Raw genomic sequence first — 14,571 nt, forward strand, 5'->3', positions numbered from 1 at the left:
CAACGGCCAAGTGCTGAGTAGGCGTTCAAACTGGCCGGCCTGGGGGAGGATGCTGAACAGAGCCAGGCGTCTGGCTTAGCCGCCCCTCGACTCAGTTTCTCGTTTTCGACCGGGCCACGGCCGGAGGCTGCTTCAGGACAAGAGAGAGACAGAGGATGTCTAAGAGCACGTCTGCTGCAGCCCTGGCTCCCAGCTGTGCGCCCCTTTCGGGATGGAACAGCATCCAGGAAGTAATAAAAAGAGGGCTGACTAATTTGGAGTGTGTTGTGTGTGTGGTTGTGCACCAGAACCACAATTCTTGGCATTAAGAACACAAGAGCAGCCAGACAGGCCATCTAGCCCTGGGTCCTTGCTGCCGACAGCGGCCAATAACCCAGGTAGAATGAACAGAGCAGGGATCTGATCCCGTCACTCATTCCTTGCTTCTGACAAACAGAGCCCGGAGACACCATTCCTGCCCTGCCTGGCTCACAGCCATTGCTGGACCTAACCTCTGTGAATTTATTGAGCTCTTTTTTGAACCCTGTTAAAGTCCTGGGCTTCCCCACATCCTCTGGCGAGGAGTTCCACAGGTTGACTGTGCACCGAGCGAAGAAAAACTTCCTTTGGTTTGTTTTAAACCCGCTCCCTATTCATTTTATTCGGTGCCCCCTAGTTCTTATGTTATGGGAACAAGAAAATTACTTTCCCTTCCTTACATTCTCCACACCAAGCATGATTTTATAGACCTCGATCATATCCCTCCAATTCCTCCAAGTGAAGTCGTAGGTAGGTGACACTGACTCCAACAACACGCGTTGGAGTTTCTTTGAAATTACAGGGTGCAGGAGGAAAAAAAACCTCCCAGAAGTTAAGTGAGAATTATGTAACACTTAGAATTTGCACTGTCTTTCTACAGACAGGGAAATGTCCCGCTTGGCTACCAAGATCTAGACAGGTGTCTAATCAATTAGGGAATTAGATGAACACTGATTTTCCTAGTCAGTCCTGGTGCCCAGAGAAATCAGATGACTGTTCCGAACCAGCTGTCTTCTGGTACGTAACCACATTTACTTAACCAATGTATCCAAAACATTCCACTGGGATCTTTAGCGCATGAAAGAGCCACATCTCATGGCTCTGAGGTAATTACCATGGAACAGGACTGTTTAGCCAACAGGAAGAGACTCTGCAAAGAGCCGAGCGTTAGTTTCAGGATGCGTGGCCGGCTCCCCAGCCAAAGCCAGAATTCTACCAACCAGGAAGAAACATGTTGTTACGTTCAGCTTAGAAGCGAAAGAGGAAAAGTGAGAAAAAGACTGAGACGTTCCCTGCCGTGAGCGCGGGGAAAACCCGCTGCCGTTTTCATCCGCCTTTTCCAAAGCTGCAGTCTCACAGCGCAAAACCCCTGTCTCCAATCCCCAGGCTTCCTAGCAACACTAGACGTGCACAAAAACAAGGGAGGGAAGACAGGATGCTGGTGAGGGGGTTAGGGTGCTTGGCTGGGGAGGATAGGGTTATGGGTTCAAGTCCCACCTCCCCTAGGGGTTGGGGCTGGTCAGGAGGGGACAGTCAAAAACTGGGCAGCCAGAGGGAAGGAGATATAAGGGTCACTTGACAGTAAGGTGGTCGGGCAAGTTCTGGCATGGCATAGGGGATAAGGTGCTTACCTGGGGAGGATAGGGTCATGGGTTCAAGTCCTGCCTTCCATAGCTCTGCCCCCCCCCCCCCCCCCCAGGAACAAAGGCCAGTTGCTTCTCCTCAAGCAGATGTGCCCACTGGAGTTACTGCTCTCTTCCTGTGGCCAACTCTACTTGGTTTCACAGGAAACACCAATGCTGCAGGATCTGGGACTGCAAATTCTGGGGAGCTGCTGTCAGGAACTGCATAGAACCAAAACATGACACAGAATCCCGGGGCAAGACCAACCCCAACCCAGGGTGTGTCTAGACTACAGGGTTTTTGTGAAAAAAGTGGCCTTTTTTCAAAAAAACTTTCCCCTGTGAAAGTAAAGTAAATTGAAAGGAGGAGGCAGTTTTTTCAAGCGCAGAAAACCTCATTTTACGAGGAAGAACGCCTTTTTTTTTTTAAGTGCCCTTTCGAAAAAAGGCGCGATGGAATGCAAACGGTGTTTTTTCGAAAGCGAGCAGCCAGACTGCCCGGGTGCTCGCTCTCGAAAAAGCTGCTTGCTTTTTTGAAAGCACGGGTTGTAGTCTAGACGCGCTCTTTCGAAAGAGGCTTCCAGTCTAGATGTAGCCCCAGGCCTTTGTCCAGCCGGGACTTACACACCCCTAGGGATGGAGATTCCACCCCCTCCCGAGGGAACCCAGCCCAGGGCTTCCCCACCCACCTAGGGGAATCGTTTGTCCTAATCTCCAACCTAGACCTCCCCCATTGCTCCTCTTTCTGGCACCTGCCCCCACTGAGACCAGCCTCTCTCCAGCCTCTTTGGAACCCCCTGCAGGGCTCAATTCTGCTTTCCCTTATAGCTGTGTCATATTCAGGAGTAACTAACCCCCCGACATCAGAGGAGCGCAGGCTAAAACGGAGGAGAGCTGAGAGCAAGCCCATGTAACTGATGGGAATCCATACACTGGTCACAGGCTTGCGCTGGACTAGATCTAGGCTCACCGGATGGAACAGCCAAAGCCCTCTACAAATGCGGCACGAAGGCTTAGTTTAAGCCAACAGCCCTGAGCACAGAAGCCTAAATTCAGGCTAGAAGAAGGGTTCCCGTTATCTCCTCTGTGGCTGCAACGCACCTGGGCCGCCAAGGCACACAGCCCACGGGTGGCTTCCTACTCACCCACGCCACGGGGTGCGTTCCGCACCTTTACCGGCGCCTTCCCAAAAACGCCTCGGTTCCCTCTGCAACGGCTGATCTCCAAGCAAAGTGCAAAGCTACCAAACAAAGACCCAAGAGGGGGCCAGGAACTATTTGGAGAGTAAGACAAGAAGCAAGGGGCTGAAACTGCAACAAGAGAGGTTTAGGTTGGACATCAGGAAAAACTTCCTGCCTGTCAGGGTGGTGAAACACTGGAATAAATTTCCTGGGGGGTTGTGGAATCTCCATCCCTGGAGATATTTAAGAGCAGATTGGACAGATACCTGTCAGGGATGCTCTAGATGGTGCTTGGTCCTGCAATGAGGGCAAGGACCCTTGATGATCTCGCAAGGTCCCTTCCAGGTTCTATGATTTTAGTTTGTGCAGTTCTAAACCCGTTTGTGATTAAACTCACGTGCGGTCAGTCAGATACCGTAAAATCTCGAATATAATGCGCACTTTTTTCCAAGGTTTTTTGGGTCAAAGTTGGGGTGCGCATTATATAAAGGAGTTACCGTTTAAAGTTTTATTTTGGCAGTTCCACGCCGATGCCACGCTAAGATGGCATCTTTGTTCGAGGCAACGCTTGCTGGCGCTCTTTCCGACTCTGCTATGCCATCAAATTCGCAGCTGGCAGCTTTGTACCATGAGCCTCAACATAGCTAACTACCTTAAGTTTTTCAGCTTTAGTGTAAGATCGTCGACAACTCAAGGTATCACTAAGAATCGATATTTTCGAATTTAAAGGCAATAGAGCGTCGAAACACCACGTAGTCTATAGTCATACGCTCACGTGCAATCAACCAGCAATACAAAAAGGCAGGAAATACGATGTACCAGCAAACCATAGACTTGCAAAAGTCAGGGTGCGCATTATATATAGGAGTATAGATTTGTCCATTATTATCAAATTCAAAAGCCAGGGTGCGTCTTATACATTGGTGCACATTATATTTGAGATTTTACGGTAGTTAAAAAATCCCAACCACGCTGCCTAGTCTTTTAGACTGAATCTAAAAGGCAAAGGATTTGTGCTCTGCAGGTCAGTTGGCCCCGGCATTAACCCAGGCATTCTGCGTTGGCTTTTGGAGCCAGGGCCCGGCCCCAGCAAGACCTGATCAGAACAGATTCTGGGGGACGGAGTTCCGGCTCTTCCCGGCGGAGCTCAGATTGTATTGTCCTCGCTCATAGCCAGAGAGGGAAGACAGCTGTGTGTGACGTATCCCTGCCAGCAGCCCCGGGCTGTGTAAAATTCTGGGTGAGGCATTCTGCAGGTCAGATAATCCTAAAGGGTCCCTTTTGGCCTTCACATCCCAAGAGCCCCCCACACAAAGCACCAACACCGTAAAGAACAAGGCTTTGCATTTCCGCAGCACTGCCACCAGAAGAGGGCAAAGGGCTGTTCTGACAGTCACTGCTCCCCCTGCGCAGATGGGGAAACTGAGGCATAGAGGGAGTGACGTGCCCAAGGCCCCAAACAAAGTCAACGGCGGGGCTGTAAATAGAACCTAGCAGTGGAGACACTCAGCCAGCGGCCTAACCACTAGGCCTGCTTCCCCTCTCAGGTCTATCTCCCCTCTGGGCACCCCACCTTCAACTCCGTCCACGTCTCGGGCTCGCTCAGCGGAGGTGGCGCTGCTGGAGGCGTGGTTGGAGGGTAACGCTGGCCCTTGCGCTATTAACGCATGTAGAAGGGGGATTTTGAGATTCCTAAGGCTGATTTTTAGTCCTCGGATGCTGTGACGATGCGTTGGGGTTCCCCCGACTCCTGCACCCCCGTAATGGCACAAACAGACTCCACCAGCCAGTAGAATAGAGGGAGTTTATTGCTTCTCCAGGATACAGCACAGCACAGATGTAATTTGGTTACAGGGCAGGCCTAGGATGCCTCAGCCCCCCTTGATATGGGGGATACTGGGCCCCTAAATTCCAGCCCCTTTCCTAGGCTGTCTCCTCCATGATCCCAGACCGAAAACTCACTCTCTTCCAGCCCTGCCCCCCAGCCAGGGGCAGCCTTCCACCTTCCTTTGTTTCTCCCCATGGGGGGTAGCTGGTCAGACAGGTTTGGAGCCCCCTTTGCATAATGACTCGTGTTACAGACAGCGGAGGTCACCACAGCCCTAGCAAGTTACCCCCACTACGTCACAGATGCATGCACTGAAGCTGTCTGCCTGTTGCATGGAATGGGAGCATGCGGTAGTGAGCGGTCCGGCTGTTTCCCGATGCCAGCGACTGAGCCTGATGACCGGGACTGAGCTGGGTGGGATGCTGCTTCGACTCCAAGAACGGCAGATTGTAAACCCAGCAGGGACTGCTGTTTGCATCTAGTCTGACCTGCCTCACACAGGCCACGGGGCCGCCCTGAAACACTTCCAACAACAGCTCTTTTAGGAACACACCCACTCGCGACTGAACCATCGCCAGCGATGGAGAGAGGAACCCTCTCGACTTCAGGATGGCTTGTGACACTGTTGCGTGGGGCTCTCTCATGAGCAAAGGAGGGGAAAACAACCCAGCTGGAGTGACCATAAGGTATAAACCTGATTGGAAAACCCATACTCCCCCCCCCCCCACTATACATATCTTGGCTCTGTTGTTTCTACTCCAGCTCACCATCTGATGAAGTGGGTTTCATGATACTACATATATTTTTGTTAGTCTCTAAAGGGACACAAGGCTACTCATTGGCTGTGTCTACACTGGCCACTTATTCCGGAAAATCAGCCGCTTTTCCGGAATAACTTGCCAGCTGTCTACACTGGCGCCTTGAATTTCCGGAAAAGCACTGACGATCTACTGTAAGAAATCTGTCGCTTTTCCGGAAATACTATGCTGCTCCCTTTCGGGCAAAAGTCCTTTTTCCAGAAAACTGTTCCGGAAACGGGTCAGTGTAGACAGCACAGTCGTGTTTTCCGCAAAAAAGCCCCGATCGCGAAAATGACGATCGGGGCTTTTTTGCGGAAAAGCGCATCTAGATTGGCACAGACGCTTTTCCGGAAAAAGTGCTTTTCCGGAAAAGCATCCTGCCAATGTAGACGCGCTTTTTCCGGAAATACGTATAACGGAAAACTGTTCCGTTTTCAGCATTTCCGGAAAATCGTGCCAGTGTAGACGTAGCCCTGGTGTTTAAAGTTACAGACTAAAACAGTCTAAGACAGTGCTCACTAACCAGTCGATCGGGATCTACTGGGAGATCTTGGAACCTGTGACAGGGGATCCTGACCGGTTTGGCTGGGAGGCTGTCAAGTGCCGGCCTTTCATCTGCCCCTCTCAGCACTGCCGTGCTGCTCTGGCCATGTGCCTTGGAAGTGCCTCTCGCCCCTGGGATCCTGCTGCGTGCTGTGCAGGGCACTGGAAGAAGAGGAAGGGGGGCTGCTGATGTCAAGGTGCCCCTCCTGCCACCCTGTACCACAACTCCATAGAGCAGAGGAGAGGCAGGGATGGAGGCTGCTTTTGGGAGTGGTGCCTTAGCACCGCTGCACCACCACCGGCGGTAAGCGGTGCCCAGCTGGAGCCAACATTCCGAACCCCGGCCCCCGTCCTGAGCCCCTCCTGCACCTCCAAACCCTTGCCCCCAGCCTGATAAAAGTGAGCGAGAATGGGGGAGGGAGGATGGAGTGAGCAGGGGCGGGGCCTCGGAGAAGGGGCGGGAAGGAGGCGGGGCCAGGGTGTTTGGGTTTGAGGTAGATCCTGGATTGCACTGAAATTCAAAAAGTGATCTCGTGCTTAAAAAGGTTGGAGACCGCTGGTCTAAGACGTACTCCGAGAGCAGTTACCAATAGGCTGGAAGGGTAAATTGAGTGGGGTCCCACAGGAATCTGTCCTAGGCAGCATCTCCAGAAATCATTTGGATAGCGGCATAGACAGCACACTGCTGAAGTGTGTGGATAATACCAACACACACGATTAAAGGTCTAGAAAACAAAACCTGCCCGGGAGGAGGGAAAACACTGGGCTTGTTTCGCCTGGAGAAGACGGAGGTGGCACATGTCAATGGTCCTTAAAGACGTACAGAAAGGAGGGGGGTAAATTGTTCTCTCTGCCCACCGAGGACAGGACAAGAAGCAAGGGGCTTAAACTGCAGCAAGGGAGGTTTTGGTTGGACATTCGGAAAAGCTTCCTGCCTGCCAAGATGGTTAAACACTGGAATAAATTGCTGAGGGACGCTGTGGAGTCTCCATCACTGGAGGTTTTTAAGAGCAGGTTCGTTAGACAAATCCAAGGCAGGGACGGTCTAGCTCGGGGCTACTCAACTTTGGAAGCGCCAGGGGCCACAAGGATACCCACAGCACAGGCCGAGGGCCACAGCTTAAGTGTGGTTGCATGTACATGCAAATATATATGCAAATATATGCAAATAGCTTCTTTCCCACTGACGGGCATGAATACAAAGATGAAGGCAAGCCTACACAACACACTGGCCCCATTTAAGTCAGTTCTGCTGGTATTAATAAAACGCAATATTCACCCATATTGACAGTGCTTTACATGAGCAATTGACAGTCCAGGAATGTCACTACTAAAATGCCTCTCAACAGCAGACCATGATATTGACGACTTTTCTGTTTTGGCTTCACAACAGTCCAGGAATTGAACTACGAAAACATATATCAACCCAAACCGCACCGTAAACCCGAAACTGCACCGCGGGCTGCAAACAAACGCGCCCCCTGCTTGCATGGATGTGCCCCCCGAGGCAAAGCCCCCCTCCTCAGCTTTGGGGAGCCCCCGCCACCCTATGGGGCTGGAGCACACAAAATCTACTAGCCTCCCCCGCCCCCCCAGGCTCTGGTGTGCGAGCGGAACGAGGGGAGGGTCTTTCCCCTCACTTGGGGGCTACATGAGTGTGGGGGTTTTTTGCATCTCACTTGAGTGCAGCCCCCGACTGATTTTTCTGTGGGTCAGCAGCCCCCAACCCAAAAAAGGTTCCTCGCCCCTGCGCTAGAAAGTAACCCAACCAGGCCTGCGTCTGACAGGGCAGCAGCTTCGCAAACTCCCTCCCCCTCACAAAAGGACAAGCATCCAGGACAGGGGCTGGCGGAGCGGGGCCATGCCATTTCCCAAAGCAGGCGGCTCCCCGGCTTCCCCCTCTCTCTGGATCACGCACGGCGCCGCAGCAAGCGGCTCGACTATTTACCCTCCCAGGCGGGCGCTGAGTCCCACGCCCTGCCCTGCGGCGTCAGGGTCGCAGGGTCGCTGGAGCCATCTGCCCTGGGAGGGGTGTTTCGGGGCGGCCAGTTTGGAACGTGCCAGGACCAGGGCATTTCTCTGCCGCCCAGAGCCAGCTGCTGTCAGATCCCATGCAAGTGCCAGCAGTAGAGCTGGAGGGATGGCTGGACCCGCTCCCCTGACAATCAGCCCCAGCTGGCTTTTAGCCCAAGCAGTAGAGGGTCATGCACTAAGCGCCAGAGGTCACCGGTTCGGTTCTGCCTGTCGGCGTAACACCAACTCTCTGCCGAGCAGCCTGGCCCTTACTAGGGGTGTTAAATATCAGCTAATTGGACAGCCAGTAACCTCATGGATTCTTAGCGGTTACTCGACTGTTCTACAGTCTCCCGGGCGGGCGGTAGCCAGTGTGCTCCGGCCCCACTCCGCGTTGCTGCCTGTTTCAGAGGCCGCAGCGTGGGGTGCCAGGTGGAAGCTGGCCCAGGAGGGGAGCCGGTTTAAAAACCAGCTGCCCTTGTGAACCGTCTGCCTGTTGTCCCGCGCTGCTGCTTCTCAGACAGAGGCAGCAGCCCCTGTCTAGGGCAGGTCTAAGCTCCCGGACCCGGCAGGAGCCAGAACTAAACAGGGCTGCTAATACACTTTCAGTGCAGAGCCAGGGGGTAGGTCCCCGACCCGGCCCAAGCCAGGACTCAGCTGGGCTGCTGGCCAGCCTGCTAAAAATGTACTGGCAAGCGGGGGGAGGGAAATGCGTGTCGACTATAGCATTAACCTGTCAGCTTTGAGGGATCCGCTAATCGACTGCACTGTCCACCCCTAGTCCTTACCTGGCTCCTTTATCAGGCATCCAAGCACTTCCAGTCTCTAGCCTTTGGGAAGGGAACCGGCGGCTTTAGGAACATCCAAACCTGCCCCTCCCCGTCCGGGGGAGGGGGGGAATACAAGGCTTGCCAGCGTCCCAAAGTAGGGGGGAGATATTCGGGCTGCTGCCAGAAATCCTGGGAGCCAGGATGCAGCTGACAAAGCTTCCCCGCGGTTCTCCTACCCAAGGGGCTTTCTCCGGTGGCGTCCAGCACCCTGGCTCTGCCCCCGGAGTACCGGGGGGCTTTGGTGCTGTCTAGAGGGGGAGCGGGCTCTATCTGCCCCCGTAGTACCGGGGGGCTTTGACGCTGTCTAGAGGGGGAGCGGGCTCTATCTGCCCCCGGAGTACCGGGGGGCTTTGGCGCTGTCTAAAGGGGGAGCGGGCTCTATCTGCCCCCGGAGTACCGGGGGGCTTTGGCGCTGTCTAGAGGGGGAGCAGGCTCTATCTGCCCCCGTACCGGGGGGCTTTGGCGCTGTCTAGAGGGGGAGCAGGCTCTATCTGCCCCCGTAGTACCGGGGGGCTTTGGCGCTGTCTAAAGGGGGAGCGGGCTCTATCTGCCCCCGGAGTACCGGGGGGCTTTGGCGCTGTCTAGAGGGGGAGCGGGCTCTATCTGCCCCCGGAGTACCTGGGGGCTTTGGCGCTGTCTAGAGGGGGAGCGGGCTCTATCTGCCCCCGGAGTACCTGGGGGCTTTGGCGCTGTCTAGAGGGGGAGCGGGCTCTATCTGCCCCCATAGTACCCCGGCTCGGGATCGACTGGCTCCCGATCCCCATCCGAGCTGGCCACCCGCGCCCCAGGAAGGCTGGCTCCTGCAAGGCAGCGTGGGCCATGCGGAGCAGGCAGGTCACTGCAGCTGGCCCGGAGGCATGTGCCCTCGGAGGGGGGGGGGGGGATCCCGGGCGCATGGGCGAGGGAAGCCCTGGCTCTGCGTGTGTGTGTGGGGGGGCTCCTCGAGGGCTGTCCCCGCCAGACAGAGCTGGGCACGTGGGACGGACCGAGGAGCTCTCTCGCCGCACCCCAGGACCAGCCCCGTCCCCAACTCTGTCTTTTGCCCCCCCACAGCCCCATCCCCAACTCTGTCCCTTACCCCCCCGCAAGCCCCGTCGCCAGCCCCCCCCCACCAGCCCCGTCGCCAACTCTGTCCCTTACCCCCCACAAGCCCCGTCCCCAAATCTGTCCCTTACCCCCCCGCAAGCCCCGTCCCCCAGCCCCCCCCCCACCAGCCCCGTCGCCAACTCTGTCCCTTGCCCCTCCCCCCCGCCCCCAGCCCCGTCCCCAACTCTGTCCCCTGCCCCCCACCAGCCCCGTCCCCCACTCTGTCCCCTGCCCCCCACCAGCCCTGTCCCCCACTCTGTCCCCTGCCCCCCACCAGCCCTGCCCCCCCACCAGCCCCGTCGCCAACTCTGTCCCTTGTGCCCCCCCAGCCCCGTCCCCAACTCTGTGTCCCCCCCCCCGAGCCAGCCCCCTCCCGACCCCGAGTCGAGGTTCCCTGGCCTGTGTCCAGCCGGCTGGGGGGGGGGGGGGAGCTGCTGGCCTCGGGACTCTGGATCTGCCCCCCCGCTCCCCGGCTCGGCTCCCGCGCCCCCAGCCGACGGGCCCCTTGCGCTCCGCGGCGGCCCGGGGCGCAGCGCTCACCTCTCATGGTTCACGCCGGGCTCCGGGCGAGCGCGCCCCGGGGAGAGGAAGGCACCAGGGCGGCAGGCGGGTCAGCCCTGGCCCCCAGCCACCGCCCCGCCCTCCGTGCGCCGCGCCGGGGGCCGCTCTCCCCGCGGGCATCCCCGTGCGCCCCCGCTCCTCGCTCCGCCGCCCGCCCTACGCCCCGAGCAGCCGGCCCGCGCCCTGCCGGCTCCCCGCGGCTCCCAGGGCGCCGGCCGGCCTGCGGGAGCCGGGCAGCGCGCTGGGCCGAGCGGTCCCGTCTGCAGCGGGCAGACTCTGCCGGCGGCCGCCCCCTCCCGACCGGCTTAATTGCTAACAAATGTCCGGGGGGGCCGCCCCCGAGCCCGGCTGGCTCTGCCCATGCACAGAAGGCGGGGGAGGTTGGAGCCCCCCAGCCTGGGGGGAGGGAGACGGGCCTGTCCGTCCTAGGGGCCGGATCCTGAGCTGAGCGTCCACCTCGCTGGGGGGGGGGGGAGCTTTCTCAGTGAGTCCAATAGGGGCCATTCTGATCTGGGGTGCTGTGGGTCACGGGGGGGGGGGGGGGGAGCAGAGATGCCTTAACCCTTTGGCTTTGCACAAAAGCATCCATGGCCAATCTAGACACGATTTTGCGCAAGAAAGTCCCGATCCTCATTTTCGCCATCGGGGCTTTTTTGCACATAATAGTTCTTACCTGTCTACACTGGCCCTCTTGTGCAAAAGCATTTGTGCAAGAGGGCTTTTTCCCGAGCGGGAGTGTATTTGCACAAGAACACTGACAATCATACATGAGATCGTCCGTGTTCTTGCGCAAATTCAAGCGCCCAGTGTAGACAGCTGGTAAGTTTTTGCGCTTTTGCGCAAAAACTTGCCAGTCTAGATGCAGCCTCAGAGTCTATAAGGCACCCCTTCCTTGCAGGGTGAGATGGCCCTTGGGTCATAGGGCAGCATGGCCTTCCTCTCCAGCATCTAGCCTAGACTGAGCTAAGCTGCTCTCTTTTATACGGCCACCGGAGCAGAACCCCCTCTCCCCCCCCATGTGGTAGGTCCCGTTCCTGGCCTCAGCTACCAGAACAGGCCCCGCCCCCCACCCGCCACGTGACAGCCCCAACCACTGGAGCAGACGTCCCCGGCCCCCGGCACCAGTGGCTCCCTCACCACACTGTCTCAGCTGGCCCCACCCACCGGAGCAGCCGCCTGCCACGCGAGCGCTGCCACGCGACTCTCCAGAGGAGGTGGGAGGGGGAAGAATTTGATGTGCCTGGCCGCGCAGGCGCGCACCTCCGCGGGAACGATGGGTTGAGGTCAATAGGCCGCCGTTCAATAAGGACAAGTGCAAAGGGCTCCACTGAGGAAGGACGGACCAGTCGGTGTCACACACACAAAGGCGAAGCGACGGCCCAGGAAGGAGCCCTGCGGCAGGACGTCTGCCCTGTACTGGCCCTGTAAGAGCAAAAACCCAGCCCTGAGCAAGGGCAGCGAGAGAAGCCCCAGCTGAGGCGTTATTGCTGATTAGGGCCCAGCTGGGGGCTGTATAAAGGAGGGCTCCTGGCGGGAGAGAAGGACTCTTGCTGGAGAACAGAAAGGATCTGGCTGCCAGGGAAGCAGGAGGTTTCCTGGCCATAGAGCCGGTCTGGGGAAAGTCAGGCAGAGCTGGGGGAGCCTTGGCCTGGGCTGAAGCAAGGCCCGAGGGGCACTAGGGCTGCAGGGAGGTAGCCAGGGGAGGCAAAGGCAGCAGGTCTACACCCCTTTGCCAGCGCTGAGTGGCCATTTCAGATTGCAGTTAGCCCCTGAGGCAGGGGCTAGATGAAGACTGGCAGTGGGGCACTGGAGCAAGGAGGGTCTGGAGAACTGGGTGTTCCCTGGGGACAGGAGGACCCTGGAGGGGAGGACCCTGGAGGGCAGAGACTGACAAACACCCTCCTGGAAGGGGGCTGAGAGTCACTGGAGCGGGCGTTGCCGGAGGGCTGTGCCCTGGAGAGAGCGCCATGGTCTGGAAGGGAGCATGTGGAGTGAAGCCAAGGGGAGACACCAGCCCAAGGAAGGTGTCCTGTGGGCATGTGAGCTAATTCCCAAGGCTACTGGAAGGAGCCGCCGTGGCGGTGAGTCCACCCGCTGCCAGGCTCAGAGCGGGCCACACGCTGAACACGAGTCAACAGTGCGGCGCTGTTGCAAAAAAACCAAATGTGATTCTGGGTGGAATTAACGGGTGTAGAGAGTCAGACACGAGAAGTCGTTCTTCCGCTCTGCTCTGCGCTGAGTAGGGCTTGGTTGGAGTGTTGGGTCCGGTTCTGGGCACCCCATTGCAGGAAAGAGGTGGAGAAACTGGTGAAGGTCCAGAGAAGAGCAACACAAATGATGAAAGGTCTCGAGAACATGAGCTCTGAGGGGAGGCTGCAGGAATTGGGCTTGTTTCGGTTGGAAAGGAGAAGACTGAGAGGGGACGTGAGAGCAGCTTTCAAGTATCTAAAAGGATGTCACAAGGAGGAGGGAGAAAAATTGTTCTCCCTGGCCTGTGAGGATAGGACAAAGGGGGAGGGGGAAGGCTGCCAGTACTCCAGACGAAAAGTTGTTGAGGTTTGACAGCCGGTGCTAGTACTGCGTACTGGGCAGCACATCACAAAAAAGCACCGGTCCAGAGAAGAGCAACAAACACGTTGAAAGGTTTGAAGCAGTGTTTCTCAACCTTTTTCTTATAAAGTACCCCCTTTAAAAAGATAAGTATTCTCAGTACCTACAGTTTTCAGACACAACAATTTGTTCCTACCATTGCACCACATTTGGGTAAACAACTTAATCGTAGCCAGGCAGGCAAAGAAAACTTTCGGAGTAGAAAGTACAAAAATAAGAAAGCGCTCTAAAACTTAGAACAAAAATTCCGTTTTCTCCAAATTTCGGTTGTCGATGTACTCCTGCACTTCTCTCGAGTACCTCAAGGCTACTTGAAACACTGGTTTAAAGAACATGATCTATGAGGCAAGGTTGAAGAAATTGGGCTAGTTTAGGTTGAAAAAGAGAAGACTGAGAGGGGACATGATAGCACCTTTCAAGTACCTAAAAGGGGTGTGTGGCGGTGTCGGGGTTCCCCTGCCTCCTGCACCCCCATAATGGCACAAACAGACTCCACCAGCCAGTAGAATAGAGGGAGTTTATTGCTTCTCCAGGATACAGCACAGCACAGATGTCATCTGGTAACAGGGCAGGCCTAGGATGCCTCAGCCCCCCTTGAGATGGGGGAGACTGGGCCCCTAAATCCCAGCCCCATGCTTAGGCTGCTTCCTCCATGATACCAGCCAGAAACTCAAACTCTCCTCCAGCCCTGCCCCCCAGCCAGGTGCTGGTCTCGCCCTCCTTCCTTTGTCTCCCTCCCTGGGAGGCTGAGCCGGGGTGTCTGGGTTAATCCACATTTGGGAGAATCAGTGAGAATCTCCCATCCCAGCGCAGGGAGACCCGGGATCACAGAGCAGACAGCCTCCCACTACATCACGGGGTGTTACAAGGAGGAAGGAGAAAAATGGTTCTCCTTTGCCTCAGAGGACAGGACAAGAAGCAATGGGCTTAAACTGCAGCCAGGGAGGTTTGGGTTGGACATTAGGAAAAACTTCCTAACTGTCAGGGTGGTGAAACACTGGAATAAGTTGCCTGGGGGGGTTGTGGAAACTCCATCCCTGGGGATATTTCAGAGCAGGTTGGACAGACACCTGTCAGGGATGGTCTAGGTGCTTGGCCCTGCTGTGAGGGCAGGGGACTGGACTTGATGACCTCCCAGTCCTGTGATTCTATCCATCAGGCACCCAAATATTGCTGAGGCTCTGGGCCTGAACAAGCCCCCACCTACAGCAGGATGCCCCCGCGGGGCTGCATTTGAACCCGTGACCAAGGGGCATGCAACACCTCAGGGACCACAGAGCCATCTCCCAAGTGCTACGCTTCCAGCCAAGCTCATGTCCAGACACAACCCCAAGCTCCTGCAGGAGCCTGGTGAGACAAAAAGCCCTGGGGGTATTAAGGCAGCTCCAGGACGTTAGAGACCGGGGTGGGCAAAATGTGGCCGGCAGGCCAGGGATGGCCCATCAAAGCTTCAGATCTGGCTCGCTGCCAATGTAGCGG

General features: G+C 56.7%; 1 protein-coding gene across 2 annotated transcripts in view; it reads right to left on the reverse strand.

Annotated features, from left to right (window-relative positions):
• SCARA3 (scavenger receptor class A member 3) overlaps window positions 1–10,767 on the reverse strand; it is a 30,349-nt gene extending 19,582 nt beyond the window's left edge. The window contains exon 1 of one of the 2 annotated variants that reach the window (XM_075925953.2): window positions 10,462–10,767. In XM_075925953.2, coding sequence (XP_075782068.2) covers window positions 10,462–10,468 — 7 coding nt within the window. In that variant the 5' untranslated portion in view covers window positions 10,469–10,767. The remainder of the gene's footprint in view (window positions 1–10,461) is intronic. The other variant, XM_075925952.2, reaches the window with a different exon arrangement.
• Window positions 10,768–14,571: the final 3,804 nt, after the last annotated feature.

This window comes from Pelodiscus sinensis, chromosome 3, assembly GCF_052426305.1.
Source record: "Pelodiscus sinensis isolate ZL-2025 chromosome 3, ASM5242630v1, whole genome shotgun sequence".
In the NCBI taxonomy this organism is placed as follows: domain Eukaryota; kingdom Metazoa; phylum Chordata; order Testudines; family Trionychidae; genus Pelodiscus; species Pelodiscus sinensis.